General features: G+C 51.6%; 1 protein-coding gene across 1 annotated transcript in view; it reads right to left on the bottom strand.

Annotated features, from left to right (window-relative positions):
* PITPNM3 (PITPNM family member 3) overlaps positions 1–14,147 on the bottom strand; it is a gene marked incomplete at its 3' end in the record, with an annotated part of 86,053 nt that overhangs the window by 57,678 nt on the left and 14,228 nt on the right. Inside the window, exons 2-3 of the mRNA XM_081219142.1 lie at positions 10,511–10,606; positions 1,314–1,421 (exon numbers count right to left, since the gene is read on the bottom strand). Of these exons, the coding sequence (XP_081075268.1) occupies positions 1,314–1,421; positions 10,511–10,606 (204 nt within the window). The remainder of the gene's footprint in view (positions 1–1,313; positions 1,422–10,510; positions 10,607–14,147) is intronic.

Raw genomic sequence — 14,147 nt, 5'->3', positions numbered from 1 at the left:
GGGCAAGATGCAGCTCCTCTGAGCCTTGGGTGCTTCATTTGTAAAATGGAACAGCCATCCCAGGCCTGTCCATTTCTCAGGATGGGCAAGATGGTATGGGGCGGGCTCTGAACCAAGGAGGCCGGGATGGGGGAGGGTAAGAAAAGGAACAGATGCTGGGGTAAGACGGCTACCACCAAGATGGTCAACACCAAAATGGTCATTCTCTTGGGCTAGACCAGGACTGTCTCACTGAGCATCTCCTGATAGGTAGCCTGGCCCAGACCACGACAGGAAAGATGGGGCCAAGAGAGGAAGGAAAAGAGGAGATGGGGAGGAGGGGAAGTAGGAGGAGTGATATATTGGGTGGGGAGGAGGGATAGAAAAAGCTAACAGAAGCAGAGGCACCCTGGACCCTGGATAGGGTTCTAGTCCCAACTCTGCTTCTCACTCCTGTGTGACCTTAATCAACTACAGCCCCTCTCTGAGCCTCAGGTTCCCCATATGCCATCTCAGATTTTATGAGCTCCTTGGTTCCATCCTCCACTTGCCTTGTGAAGCCTGGGTCCATAGGTTCATTGTCAAGAACGCTTCCTTGAGACCCCCTCTCTTGCCTCCTTCTAAACTTCCTGCCTCTCCCCTCTGGGCCCAACAACCCTCAGCTTAAGGGTTGACCCCCTTATGTTTTGACTTACACTCTGTGACACATCACAAGGCAGAAGCCTTAGTTAAATCACCTTTGGTCCCTCCTACCAAGCACTTACACATAGTAGGTGCTCAACGAACATTCTGTTCATAATATGAAATGGTCAGATGGACAGAAGGATGGATGCCTAAAAGAATAAGCCTGCTTTGTCTGCTGTTTAAGCTCCTGGCCAAAACTCCCCTCCTTCAAAAGCCTCTGGACGAATCCCCAGCCATAACCTTCTTCAACAATTCAACCAAAGGAAGTTACAACCCCAACTGCTGACCCTCTCCCCTGCCCATTCCCAAAGGCTTTCCAGGTGCTACCCTACATTAACTAGCAGATTCCAAGGAGCTTGGAGCCTGCCGCCTGCCCTTAATTACCCATGCTCCTGGGTGGGTAATGAACACAGGAAGCTCTGTTGGTTGAAGTACCCTAGAGTTTTTCTGGCACAGAAAACCCTGCAGAAGTCCCCATGAGGATTCCTGCAGCTCATAGAATTCAGGGGTTGTAGGCGAAGTTCCCAGACAGATAGATGACTCTTCATAGAAAACCCAGGTTCTAGCCCCAAATTGCCATCACTTCAAACTGCGCACTGTCCGCAACATACATATGTATACACCCAGCCAGGAGAGAAGCAGAACCTTACCTTGATGCTCCTCCAGTTTCCCCATGGTCTCGATCTGCTCCACCAGGTCATTTGAATTCCACTGGCTCATCCCAATGAGGATGGCGTTCTTCCCTTCAGCCACCTCTTCTGTGGAAAGAAGTAAAGATGGGCATGAGCCGGCAGGGCTGTGTAGAGGTAGCCCTAACAGGAGCTTATATCTCAGGGAGTATTTATTTCTTCCTTTGAGTTGAGGAAGATGTCAACTATTGAAGGTGTCTATAGTTACAGACAGGTGTAAGACATCCAGGAATTTTTCACTGCAAGAAGGCATTGTTGTTATACCCTACTGGGTCTCCACATGTTACAGCAAAAAAAAGTAACAAGGGAACAGTCATGAGAGAGGCTGAAAACTCATAAAAGGCTCCATTCCTAGCACTAAGAGTGGTATTTCTTGAAAGGCAAGTGTGTTTGGGAAGAAAAAGTAAAGCCTTACCACTAGGTAGCAGTTTTTCTTTGGGTGAGTTACTTGGCTTCTCTGAGCCTCAGTTTTCCTATCAGTAAAATGGGACTAGCAATGTCTAATCAAAGAGTTGTTGTAAGGATTAAAGGAGAGATAATGAATATAAAGGTCTTGGTGCACAGGGGGTGCTTACAGATGGGAGACATTAAGGTTACTTCTTCACATGAGGAGTGAGTTGCCATCCTTGTTCGAGCAGATCAGGATGTGAGTGGTGCAGGAGCAGCTCTGGAGTAACTGAGAGAGCAGAAGACTTCTGCCTCTATGGAAGAAGTCTTAACGGAAGCCTTAATGCTTCCATTCTCTCTTTAGTCCTCCCCTCAACCCTGTCTCTATCCTTGCCCTTTCCCAGTCTGAGCTCAGAGGAATTGGTGAGGTCATAGTCCCTAACACGCTGAACACAAGCCCCTGGGTCCCACACATCAATTACACACATCTGGTGCAGTCCCTCATCCAGGAAGGGACATTTCCTCAAGAACAAACCCACAGGAATGCCCCCTCTCTCTCTTTAAAGAGACAGGCCTTCCTGGTGAAGAGCTTTGTGCCTTTTCTCATAGAACAGACATTAAAGGGTCGTGAGGAGAATCCTTACACTCATCATAACCGAGAAGAAAGAGATAAGACCCATTTCACTGCCAAAGAACTTCACAGAGCAGATGGAACCAATATGGTGAATCTAAAGCTTGGGGATCTGTCCAGAGTTCTGAATCACTCAAGCTCAGTAATCCAGACCCCATTTCTGGCTGGGTCACCTCCTCCTGCCTTATTTGATTATTTTATGTGATCTATTTAACACCACTTATCAAATCCTTAGTACGCACTGAGGTTGTTATAAGTGTTTTACAAATACAAATTCATTTAATTCTCATAACAATACTAAAAATGTACAATTATTATTATCTCCATTGTATAGACAAGGAGACTGAAGCATGGAATAGTTCAGTAACTTGCCAAAGGTCACTGGCTAGAGCTGGGATTTAAACCCAGATATACTATTTCAAAAGTCCTAAAATCCTGCCCTCCTGATGGCCTGCCTGCCCTGGACATCCTGTATTGGCTGCCCAAGCACCACACACAACCAGACAATTTCCTGAACCTGGTGTGTTCCATCTGGGCATGGTTTACACCTCTAGGCAGCATCATGCTCTGGGCAGAGCCCTGACTGGGTTCCTGTCCTGAGCTGCTACCTGTGAGCCTGTACCTTTACAGATGTCCCTCAACTGTTCCTATTTTCTTATTGCTTAAATGGGAATAACAGCTCTGGTTCCACAACTCTTTCTGGCAAACTTTCATGAGGACAACTGACATAGTAAATGTGAAAAGGCTACACAAGCCAAAATGCTGTAAACAAATATCAGGTAGTATTATTCCTGGGGAAGCAGGATCAGCAGGGGGTTAAGAGCTCCATTCTGGTGTTAGATTGACTCTTTTCAATCCTGGATGCACCATCTGCTAGCTATCTGACCTTGGACAGTAACTTATGCTTTATGAGCCTCCATTTCCTCATCTATAAAATGACATCATAGTAATGCCCACGTCATAGAATTGCTGTGAGGATTAAATCAGATAATGAGATAATGAAGGTAAAGCGGGTACAAGCATGACTAGCACACAGTAGGAGCACAGAGGTGGATAACAGCACAGGAGGATGACGGTACCACCATTACCACCACCACCAGAGCATGTGGAGCTATGCCCCAGTTCCAGTCACGCTGCTGCCTACCCCTATGTCATTTTGTCCCAGCTTCAGAGCGGGGTCGTCAGGGTCAGCCTGCAGCCCACCTTGAGTGCCTATGTCTCCTGGCTCAGTTACCCAAGCATGCAGTTTTCTGCTTGTTCATTTAACATTCATTCTACAACAGAGGGATTCCTGAGCAGCTGCTGTAGGCAGTGTGAGACACGACCTCCATCCTGTAGGAATTCAGCTTTGTGAAAAAACACAATGGGAAACTGACCCAGTCAGATGAGTGAGCTGGGGCTCCCGGTCCAGTGCTGGGTATACAGCAGGTGCTCACACGTCCTAGATCCTGGTTTTTCTATAATGCGTAATCCCTATCCCACGGTGTATGTGAGGCTATCAGAACCCCGAGAGGCTTCAGCATCTTTTCCCTCTTCCTTGTATCTGCATGACCCACCTCCATCTTTCCCTCTCGGCCTTCTGTCTGTCTCTCTAGGAGATGTATCTCCTCTCAGACTCTCCCCGTGTTCCCCCCTGCTTGAAGCCCATCCCTGACCCCCTCAGACCAGGTCCCTTCCCATTGATCTCTGTCCCTCTGGGTCCTGGGGTTTCTCTGTCTCAGGCTCTCTGCCGTGTCTGTCCCTCCCTCTGGGCCTCGATCACGATTACTCTTTGCTCTTGCTCTGTCTTTATCCCAGAACCTGTCTCTCTCCTCTCTCTGGGTGGATGTGTCTCTTTTTTTTTTTTTCTTGTGCGGTACGCGGGCCTCTCACTGCTGTGGCCTCTCCCGTTGCGGAGCACAGGCTCCAGACGCCCAGGCTCAGCGGCCATGGCTCACGGGCCCAGCTGCTCCACGGCATGTGGGATCTTCCCGGACCAGGGCACGAACCCGTGTCCCCTGCATCGGCAGGCGGACTCTCAACCACTGCGCCACCAGGGAAGCCCTGTGTCTCTTTCTTGATCTCTCTCCTTCTCTGGGTTTCTCTTTCTTTCTCTGGGTGCCTGCCCCTCAGGAGCTTTCCATCTCTGCAGGCCTTCTTGGCGTCTCTGATCTCTCTCTCTCCTGGGTCACTCTCTCTCTTTCAGCTCTCTTGGTGTGGCCCTCTTGGTGTCTGTGTGTGTGTGTGTATGTGTCCCTCTCTCCCATCCTCTCTGAGTCTCTCTTGCTCTCTCTCCCTCTCTGCCTTCTCGTATTTTCCCTGGCTTCCTTGCACTCTCTGCTGCTCCCCCCACCGCCACCCCAGGCTTCAGCCTGCCTGTCTCTCCAGCTGCTCCCCGGCCCCCCACCTCACAGACGAGATTTCTCTCCCTCTCTGGGCCACTCCTCTGCCCCTGCGCTCAGTACTCAGCCTTAGATCTTCACTCTGGCAACAATGGGCTTGTCCCGAGTGGCAGCAAGAAACACACACACACACACACACACACACACACGGAAGCAGCAGCCGAGAAAGCTCCTTTTGGAGTCACTCAGGAGAACCAGGGAGACGCGTGCCTCAGCTCTGAGCCTCTGCTCTGTTTCCCCTCATTATAGTACGAGACTCCCAGTGGAGGCCAAAGGCCGCCAAGGGCTTATCTGAATAAATGTCCTGGTTATTGACTTTGCTTTTCGACTTCTGGTGACTGTTCCCTATGTGCCAATGCTCAACCCCGGTGACCCCTGGTGCAGGCAGAGTTTTTGCATCCACTTTGACCCCCCTGAGCCCCAGTCCCTGCCCATTCTAGGTGCCAGGCTCAGCCTCACCCACCAGTACCACGCCCCTGGCCTTGACCTCAGACTGACTCCAACCCGGAACAAAACCTGGATACAGCGAAAGCCTTTCTTCCTACCCTGGGGCCTCTGTGTCTGCTGGACTCACAGGACTTCAAAGCGGGGAACCTCCTTGTCCCGTGCTAGGCAGGCTTCACCTGCAGCTCATGGAGCCCAGGGCTCGGTCACCTTCGGCCATCAGCCGGTCCAGGTCCCTCCATCACTCCTTGCCTGAGGCTGACAGGCCAGTCTCTCCACGGACCAGATATGCGCTGCTCTGGGGCTTCAGGGACACAAGATTGCTAACCTCCCTGACTGGGGACCGCTTGTCCCATGCCCCACCTACGGCCATACCACCACCCTCTCTTCATCACAAGGGGGACCCCACCCAGCCCATTCCCAGAAGCCTTTGGGGCAGCTCCTTGGCATTTGCTTCTCCACGTCCCATCCCCTAATAAGAGGGAGGGTCAGGGGTCAGCGACACACCTGTGCTTTGCTTCTCTGAGGGCTCCTTTGCCCAGCTTTCCAAAGCGACTCCAGCCACGAGACAAACCCTGCACCCCGGCTGTGCTCCAGAGGGGGGACCCGGGGTCCAGAGGCTCAAGACTCGCCTGAGGTCAGACAGTAGCCAGTCACTGCCCCAACCCTGAGGAAAACCTGGCTGCTCTGACCCCAGATGACCTGCGCCACTTCCCTCTACTCTCAGAGATCCTGAGTCTCTGGTGTCCTGGTGCAGGAGCAGGGGTACACAGGGCCACTCCAGAGCCTGGGCAGGAAGCACATCCAGAGGCTACTGGGCCGGGTCTGCCCTCCCGCACAGCGCCGAGCAGGCGCCCCCTTGCTCACTCGGGCCACACCAGCCTTCCTATTCACTCCTCCGGTAAAAGCTTCGCACTGGCTGTTCCCACTGTCCAGAACACTATTCCCCCAGATCCTCACCTGGCTCATTTCTTGTTATTCAGCTCTCAGGTCAAGGCCACATCCGCTGGGGGGCCTCCAACTTGCCCAGCCACTCTATCACAGTCCCTTATGTTATACTGGTGGGGGGGGGGAGTGCCTCCATTTTTTTTTAAACGGCATTACTAAAGCTATAACTGACATTCAATAAACTACACATATTTAAAATGTACAATTTGGGAATTCCCTGGCGGTCCAGTGGTTGGACTCGGTGCTCTCACTGCTGAGGGCCCGGGTTCAATCCCTGGTCACAGAACTGAGATCCTGCAAGCTGCGCAGTGCAGCCAAAAAAAAAAAAAAAAAAGTACAATTTGATAAGTTTTGACATATGTGCACACCCAGGAAGCCATCACCCTAATCAAGAGAGTGGACATATAACCATCCCACCCAGAAGTTTTCTCCTGGCCCTTTTGATCCCTCCTCCCCACCCCCAGGCAACCACTGATCTGCTCCTGTTGCCATAGACTCGTTTGCATTTTCTAGAGTTTTCTATAAATGGAATCATCATATGCACTCTTTCTCAGTCTGACTCTTTTTCACTCAGCACAGTTATTTTGAGATTCATCTGTATTGTTGTGTGTTTCAGTTCATTCCTTCTTGTTGCCAAGTGGTATTTCATGAATACTGAGTACATGAATGTACCGCAATTTGTTGATTCATTTACCCATTGATGTACATTTGGGTTGTTTTCACTTTGGGGCGATCATAAATACAGCTGCTATGAACATTCAGGTCCATGTCTTTAGGTGGACATATGTTTGCTTACTTCTTGTGTACATACCTAGGAGTGGAAAGGTAGTTAACTATGATTAAATTTTTAAGAAGCTGCAATCTGTTCCAAAATGGCTGTCCCATCGTATGTTCCCACCAAGCAGACTTTAAAAGTCCCGATTCCTCCGCATCCTGGTCAGTTGTCTTAATTAGTCATTCTAATAAGTATGAGGCAGTGTGTCATTGTGGTTTCGGTTTACCTTTTCCTAATAACTAATGATGTTGAGCATATTTTCATTTTTCACCTTTCATTTTTCATGTATCTACCTTCTTTGGTGAGGTGTCTGTCCCTCTGCATTATTTTATTTATGGAAACTATCAATAGAGCTCACTTGCTTGTACGTTGTCTTCCCACCCATCACCACTAAACTGTAAGCTCCATGGGGGCCACGACAGTGTCCACTTGCCCTGCATCCCCTACACCCGGAATAGGGGGATGGACAGATGCTCGATACATACTTGAGAGAGTAAATAAATGACTCTGAATTCTAGCCCCTGCTCTGCCTGACCCTCTGTGTGACCCTGAACAAGTTTCCCAGTTCTTTGGCCTCAGTTTTCCAGCCTGTAAAATGAGGTCAGGGTGCTGAACTCAAAGACCTTCAGGGCCCCCTAGCTCTGACATGGGTTTGAGGCATGTCCCCTCTTGGCCACCATGGGTTTCCCTCGCTCTGTACTCCAACCTTGCTAGACTGTGGCTCCCCAGATACCCTTTGACTGCATTGACAGGATGGGGAGTGGTGCTTCTTCTGGGTCTGGGAGCCTGGACCGTCACCCATCCTGCAGCATCCAGTCGCGGGTACCAGCCGCCTTGAGGCCCCATACCTGCTGTCACAGCCCAGGGAGCAGGCATCCTGCCCCGGGGATTGTTTTGGTCCCGGATAGCTCCATACTCCTACCTGACTTCCCCCCAGTCCCTCCCAGGCCTTACACACACAACCAGAGCCGCCCCCAGAGCCTAAGAGTCTTCCTCTGCTACTAGACCATGAGCCATGAAGGTCTCTTGTCCCACCAGGTTAACCCTAGTGCTGGACAAGTGGGATGGAGCTTAAGGAAGAAAGGGAGGGAGGAGGGCCCCATTTTCAGCAATAAGTCGAAGAAAAAGGCCTGACCTGGACACTAAGCTCCTGGGCTCCAGCCCCTCTGCCCCCACCTTGCTGTGTGATCTTGAGAGGTCCCTTCCATGCTCTGGCCTCTGTTCCTGACAATGTGGCTCCACCATGACTGGAGGTGGAACTGCAGAGGCAGCAGGTTGCAGGTGGGGACAGAGACCACACCCAGGCCAGGGTCAGGGCTCAGTCTGGGCTGGAGAACAGAGGCAGGGAGGTGCCCCTTCAGAGCATGCCCAGAAAGCCGGACACGCATGGCCTGGCCCCAGATGCTGAGAAAGCTCTTGGGAGCAGAGAAGGAGGATGGCTTTACCTCTTTCTGCCCTGAGTGGAGGAAATATGCAAAAGCCTTGTCCAGGGAGACCACAGGGAACAGACAGGAGGTGAGGAGTTGGCAATGCAGAACCAAAGAGGTTCCAGCAGCCTGTGGGTGGATCTTGGGGCTGAGAGCTACAGATGCTCTGGGAGAGGTGACATAGGAAAGGTTCAGAGACACGAGGTTCAGAGGTCTGGTAGGAAGTGCTGAGAGGTGGAAGACAGGGAAAGAGATGGGAGAGTGTGGGATCCTGGGATAGTGGAGAGAAGGAGAGACGGAGGTGAGGGGAGCGGGGAGGAGACGAGACAAAGGAATAGAAGAGAAGGTGGGGCCACCCATAAGAGAGGAGTGAGAGGTGAGGCCAGTTTGGGAACTGCAGACAGAGCAGTGAGATCATGGGGGCAGAGGACGGAATGCCGAGGGTCCGCAGGGAGGGAAGCAGGATGGATCCACAGCTGCTCCAAAGGAAAGCAGGTGCATAGGGCCCACAGGGATGGAGACGGAGCTGACCGGCACCACCCGCAGACGCCTCCCGAAGGAAGCCATCATCGTCATCTGGGACTACAGAGCCCTGATGAACTGCAAAAATATTTTAAATGAAAGTGTTCTAAGCATGAAAATATTGAAGCCGTTGTTGTCACACTTTGGGTGAGTTGCTATGGAGAAAGTCAGCCCCGGCTGCCACTCCAATCAGACGCCAGTGGGAGACAGGAAAGAAGCCCCAAATGGGCTGGTTTGGGGTTAGCATCAGGGAGGGGGTACTCCACCCAGAGTCAAGAATGGGGGAGGCTCAGGCTGGGGCAGCATCCCACTGCCCGCCCCACCGTGCCTCCCCGAAAATCACCTGAACTGGATACAGTCTCCATCTCTGGAGGCACAGAGCTGATAGGGAAACTGAGGCCCAGAGAAAGTGAAAGACTTGCCCAAGATCACAGAACGAGTCAATGGCACGGCTGAGACCACGTCCCAAGGGTCCTGCTCTGGGTCCTGGGGTCCTGCCAGTGCATGCTCTGTTTCTCTTTCAAGACCCCATTCAGCCAGTACTTCAAAGCTGGCCCCATCCCAGGAGTAAGTCAATCCCCCAAATATGGTGACTTCCCAGAGTGGAGCTGAGCCAGCCAAGTGAGACTTGGGGACCCTCCTAGCCTGGAGACCCTCCTAGGCTTGTGCGTCTCACCCAACCCCGCACGGCCCAGGCCAGCATGACTGTGAGGGTCCTCTCTCCTGAAGTCCAGACAGACTCTGCCTTCCACTGGTCCCCACACCTGCCCTGCATGCCCTCATCTCTGAGACCGTGCTCTCTGCCTGAAATGCCCACCCCATCTGGTGCCCTCTTCTCCAATCCTTGTAATGTTTCTTGTTTTCCCATCCTCACTTAGATAGCGCCCCTTGCTATGTCCGGCAGGCAGGCCATGCACCCAGCACTGAAATGCAGAGCTGATGTCCTCCCCTCCCTCGTCTCTCCCCTGAACATCTGCAATAATCTTTCTAACTCGTCCACATCTCCACTCCGGATCCCCCTCCCATCTGGGGGCTGATCTTGAGAGTCACCTACTAGGTCACTTGCAGCCTCATCTCTCCTTTTCCCCTGCCGCGTGGGCCTCCAGTTCCTGGAAAGCCCCGTCTTTCCTGCTTCAGCACCATCATCCCTGCTGCATCTTCTGCCTAAGGCTCTTTCCTCCCACTCTTCTTCTAGCCAGCTCCTACCCTCAGTGCTGCAGAGAGGATATTAAGGACTTCCCCAGCCTAAACCAGGTACCCCCATCATCTCTCTTTCTATTAACACTTGGTGCTTTTTACTCAGGGGTGTTAGTTCCCATTTGTGACTGTATTTTCCTTTATGTAATTGTTTGATATTTGCCTCTCCCATTAGACTATCAGCTTGATGAGGGCAGTGGCCACGCCCATCCGTTTACTGCAGTATGGTAAGCGCCTGAAATATTGTAGGGACTCAGCAAATATCTCAAAGAGTGAATGACGGGACGCTGAGCCCCAGCCCTGAGGGGACTCGCAGATTGGGTAATAATGAAGCACGGAATTGCAGTGTCTGAGTGGGGAGAGATACTAACTCCCAACAGGGATCCCCTTCTTGGAGCTTCTAAAAAGGTCACCCAGACAATGATGGGACGATGAGATTCACTCACCTCTGGCATCAAAGAATTCATCATCGGAGCTCTCCACTGAGTCGCTGAGGACATTTCGAAGGTGCCAGGGGGCACCACCGCCCGGAGGAGGGCCACCTGCCGAAGGAAACACACCTGTTAGCCAAGCTTGAGGCCGTGTCCTGGCATGAAGGAGGTAAACCCAGACTGCCCCTGGACCAAGGTTTAGCCAGCATCCTGCAGGTCCCTGCCCTCCTGACTTCAAGTGCACAGCATCTCGCAGAGCCCTCCCACCGCTATGCTTTCATTTAAGACCCCAATTCCTTTCTGAGACGGCTCAGTGGGGCAGGAACGAGGGTGCCCATTTTGAACACACCAAAACCGAGACCGGAGGTACTTAAGAGATGTTGCCAAGGTGACACGGTGTGTCAGGAAGCATCAGGTAAGTTTTGCTGGGTTAATAAATGACCGTAAAACAATAACGGGCTCCTTCGGTGTCCGGGCTTGTGGACCCCTGCGGCCGTCGCCCGGCTGGCGCCAGGTCGGCTCGGCGGAGGGAGGGCCTGGGCTGTGGGTAGGCGGGAGGGAGGTTGCCTTTCCCTGTCTCCCCCCGGGCCGCCTGAGGCGGGAGGAAGCAGTGGCAAGAAAAAAAAAGGGCTTCCCTGGTGGCGCAGTGGTGGAGAGTTCGCCTGCCGATGCAGGGGGACACGGGTTCGTGCCCCGGTCCGGGAAGATCCCACATGCTGCGGAGCGGCTGGGCCCGTGAGCCATGGCCGCTGGGCCTGCGCGTCTGGAGCCTGTGCTCCGCAACGGGAGAGGCCACAACAGTGAGAGGCCCGCGTACCGCAAAAAAAAAAAAAAAAAAAAACAATAACGGTTCATTCCTCACTCACACACAGGTAGGAAGGGGGCTCTGGCCACGGCGGTCACTCAAAGACGCCACCTTATGATGCCAGCATCTCGAATCGAGACTTCAAGTTTTGCAGAAGCAGGGGAGGAGAGCACAGAAAGGCACGCCCAGTCGTAAAGGAGTCTTCCCACACATGACACACTTCTGCTCATGTCATTGGCCAAAGCAAGTCACATGACCAATCCCAGCTTTAAGAGGGCGGAGGAGAGGAGAAGCAGACACCCTGAAGGGCACTAGTGATGTTTGTTGCACATGTGTGCAGGCCAGGGAAGGACTGCAGCCTCCCCTGGGGAAAAAGCCCCACACTAAGAAAAGGGAGACCTGAACTTGAGTTCCACCCCGTCTCTGCCACTTGCAACCTCTGCGGCCATTTCCTCTCCATACCACAGCCTCAGTTTCCCCTTCTACAAAGTATCGGCAACAATCAATCCCGAGCTCAAAGGATCAGAAATAATGCATGCTCAGCACCTCTATCTCGGGGGGCGCTCAGTGATGGTGACTGCTATTATTATTAATATCTGCAGAGGCCAGGACATGGGGCTGAGAGAATCTCCAGAGCAGGCAGGAGCAAGTGCACATAGAGAACGTGGCCCCTTGCCCTGAACTCAGCCTCAACCCACCTCCTACCCCACGACCGGAGGGAGGAAGGCCAGAGGCAGAGCTGGGTCCGAAGCCTCCTCCCCTGCTCCCCCATTCTCAGAGCCCCCTTTACTTGGCACTTTGGGACTCTCATGGAACCAGCTGGTGCCCGGCACATCCAGGAACCCCTCCACCTGCTCCCTGGACACGTGAGCTACTGGAGATGGCAGATGAATTCCAATCTAATTGTAAACATTAAAGCCATAAAAGTGTTAGAAGAGGGCTTCTCTGGTGGCGCAGTGGTTGAGAGTCCGCCTGCCGATGCAGGGGACACGGGTTTGTGCCCCGGTCCGGGAGGATCCCACGTGCTGCAGAGCGGCTGGGCCCGTGAGCCACGGCCGCTGAGCCTGCGCGTCCGGAGCCTGTGCCCCTCAACGGGAGAGGCCACAACAGTGACAGGCCCGCGTACCGCAAAAATAATAATAATAAAAAGTAATAATAAAGTGTTAGAAGAAAATTGACCTGGTAATTTTCCTGAGGAAATAATCAGAGAAGTATACAAAGATGGCACTATATAGTTGATCATCTTGGTGTTCTGGTAATACCAATAAACTGGAAGAAATCCCAGTGTCCATCCACAGAGGACCAGACATACATTCATACACAGTCATCAGGGGAATTCTTTGCAACTGGTAGGAAAATCAAGTAGGTCCTTATGTACTGACATGGAAAGATGCCCACAGAGTATGGGTAGAAGAAAAAAAATGCACATTGGTCCCAGAACCGTAGGTATATTTTGACCCCATTTTTGAAAAATATACTTATACCTGCACACTGAGGGTATGTACAGCATATTAGTTAAGAACTCAGGGTCTGAGGTTGGAAGAGGCCTAGATTCAGGCTCAGGCCCTTGCCTCTTAGAAGCTGTGTGATGTCAAGTGAGTCCCTTCACCTCTCTGTGCCTCATTTTCCTCTGCTATAAAGTGAGGAAAGCTCATACCTGCCCCATGAGCTTATTGTAAAGATGAAATAAAATACATTGAGGTGCTTAGCACAGGGCCTAGCATACAGCAAGTGCTTATAACAGTAATTATTATATAAATATACTTACACAAGCATTAAAATGTCTGGAAGGACAGGCACCAAAACATCAACAGAGATGATCTCTACAGAGTAGAATTTGATAAGAAGCAGGGAAAACTCAATTTTTACACTGCACATATAATTCCATATGACTATTAATTTTATAAATTCATCTTATTGGTTCTAAGACGTACATTTTTTTCACACTTCAACATCTTTAAAATTGGGGTGTGTCTTACCTGATGGCATGTCCTCATTTAGTTGGCATTGTTTATTCTTTCCTGGGGTATAGAAAATAATGACGCATCTTACAACTGACTGCATCTTAATTCAATGGAAAACAGTAAAATCGCCATGCACACAAGGTACGTCTTCCTCCGTACGGCCCTGGTCATCCAGTACATGTGGGTTCTTGCATCAGCAACGCCCCTAACTCAATTTCCCCGTCTGTGCAATGAGGAATCTGACAGAGACTTTCCCCTGAAACTTTTCAACTCCGACTGATGTTTGAGGAGCCAGTCTGGCACATAGTAGATGTGAATGAACCAGTGAGGGGTGGGCATTCCCCCAGCCATGGCTAGAATGCCCATCACGATGCAGTCCTCAGAAAATCGGCTGCAGCCTCAGCTCCCCACACCCAGTCACCCTGCAGGATGCTGGCACTGTTCCCTGCCCTGAGCTCAGATCTCAGAACGTAAACTGTTCCTGAAGGGAGAGTCCAGCACAGGTCAGCCCAGGGACACAGCCCTCCTGCCTGTCCCTCCTGCCCCACCCACCACAAACTCCCAAACACACACCCAGCTTGAGCTCCATGGCTTGGAGCCAGGCCAAAAGCACTTTCTGAAACACAGAAAAGGCAGAGGCCACAGGGAACACTGACCTGGGAGTCACTTCTAGGTGTAAAGCTGGGTCTGCCATACACTCCCTGTGGGGACCCTCTAAGCTCTTGATTCTCACCCAACAGTGTGGATGGCATGACAGGCTGATCAGCAATTTCCTGCCCGTGACCCCTGGATTTATTGCAAGGGTGTTTGAGAATCCAGATTCACCATAACTGAGTATTTCTAACGTGGATATGGGACCGTCTCCCAAATATATGTGGGGGAA

This window comes from Mesoplodon bidens, assembly GCF_964165515.1.
Source record: "Mesoplodon bidens genome assembly, chromosome: 19".
Lineage (NCBI taxonomy): Eukaryota > Metazoa > Chordata > Mammalia > Artiodactyla > Ziphiidae > Mesoplodon > Mesoplodon bidens.
The sequence above is the reverse complement of the archived record's forward strand: the minus strand, read 5'-3'. Positions and strand labels throughout refer to the sequence as shown.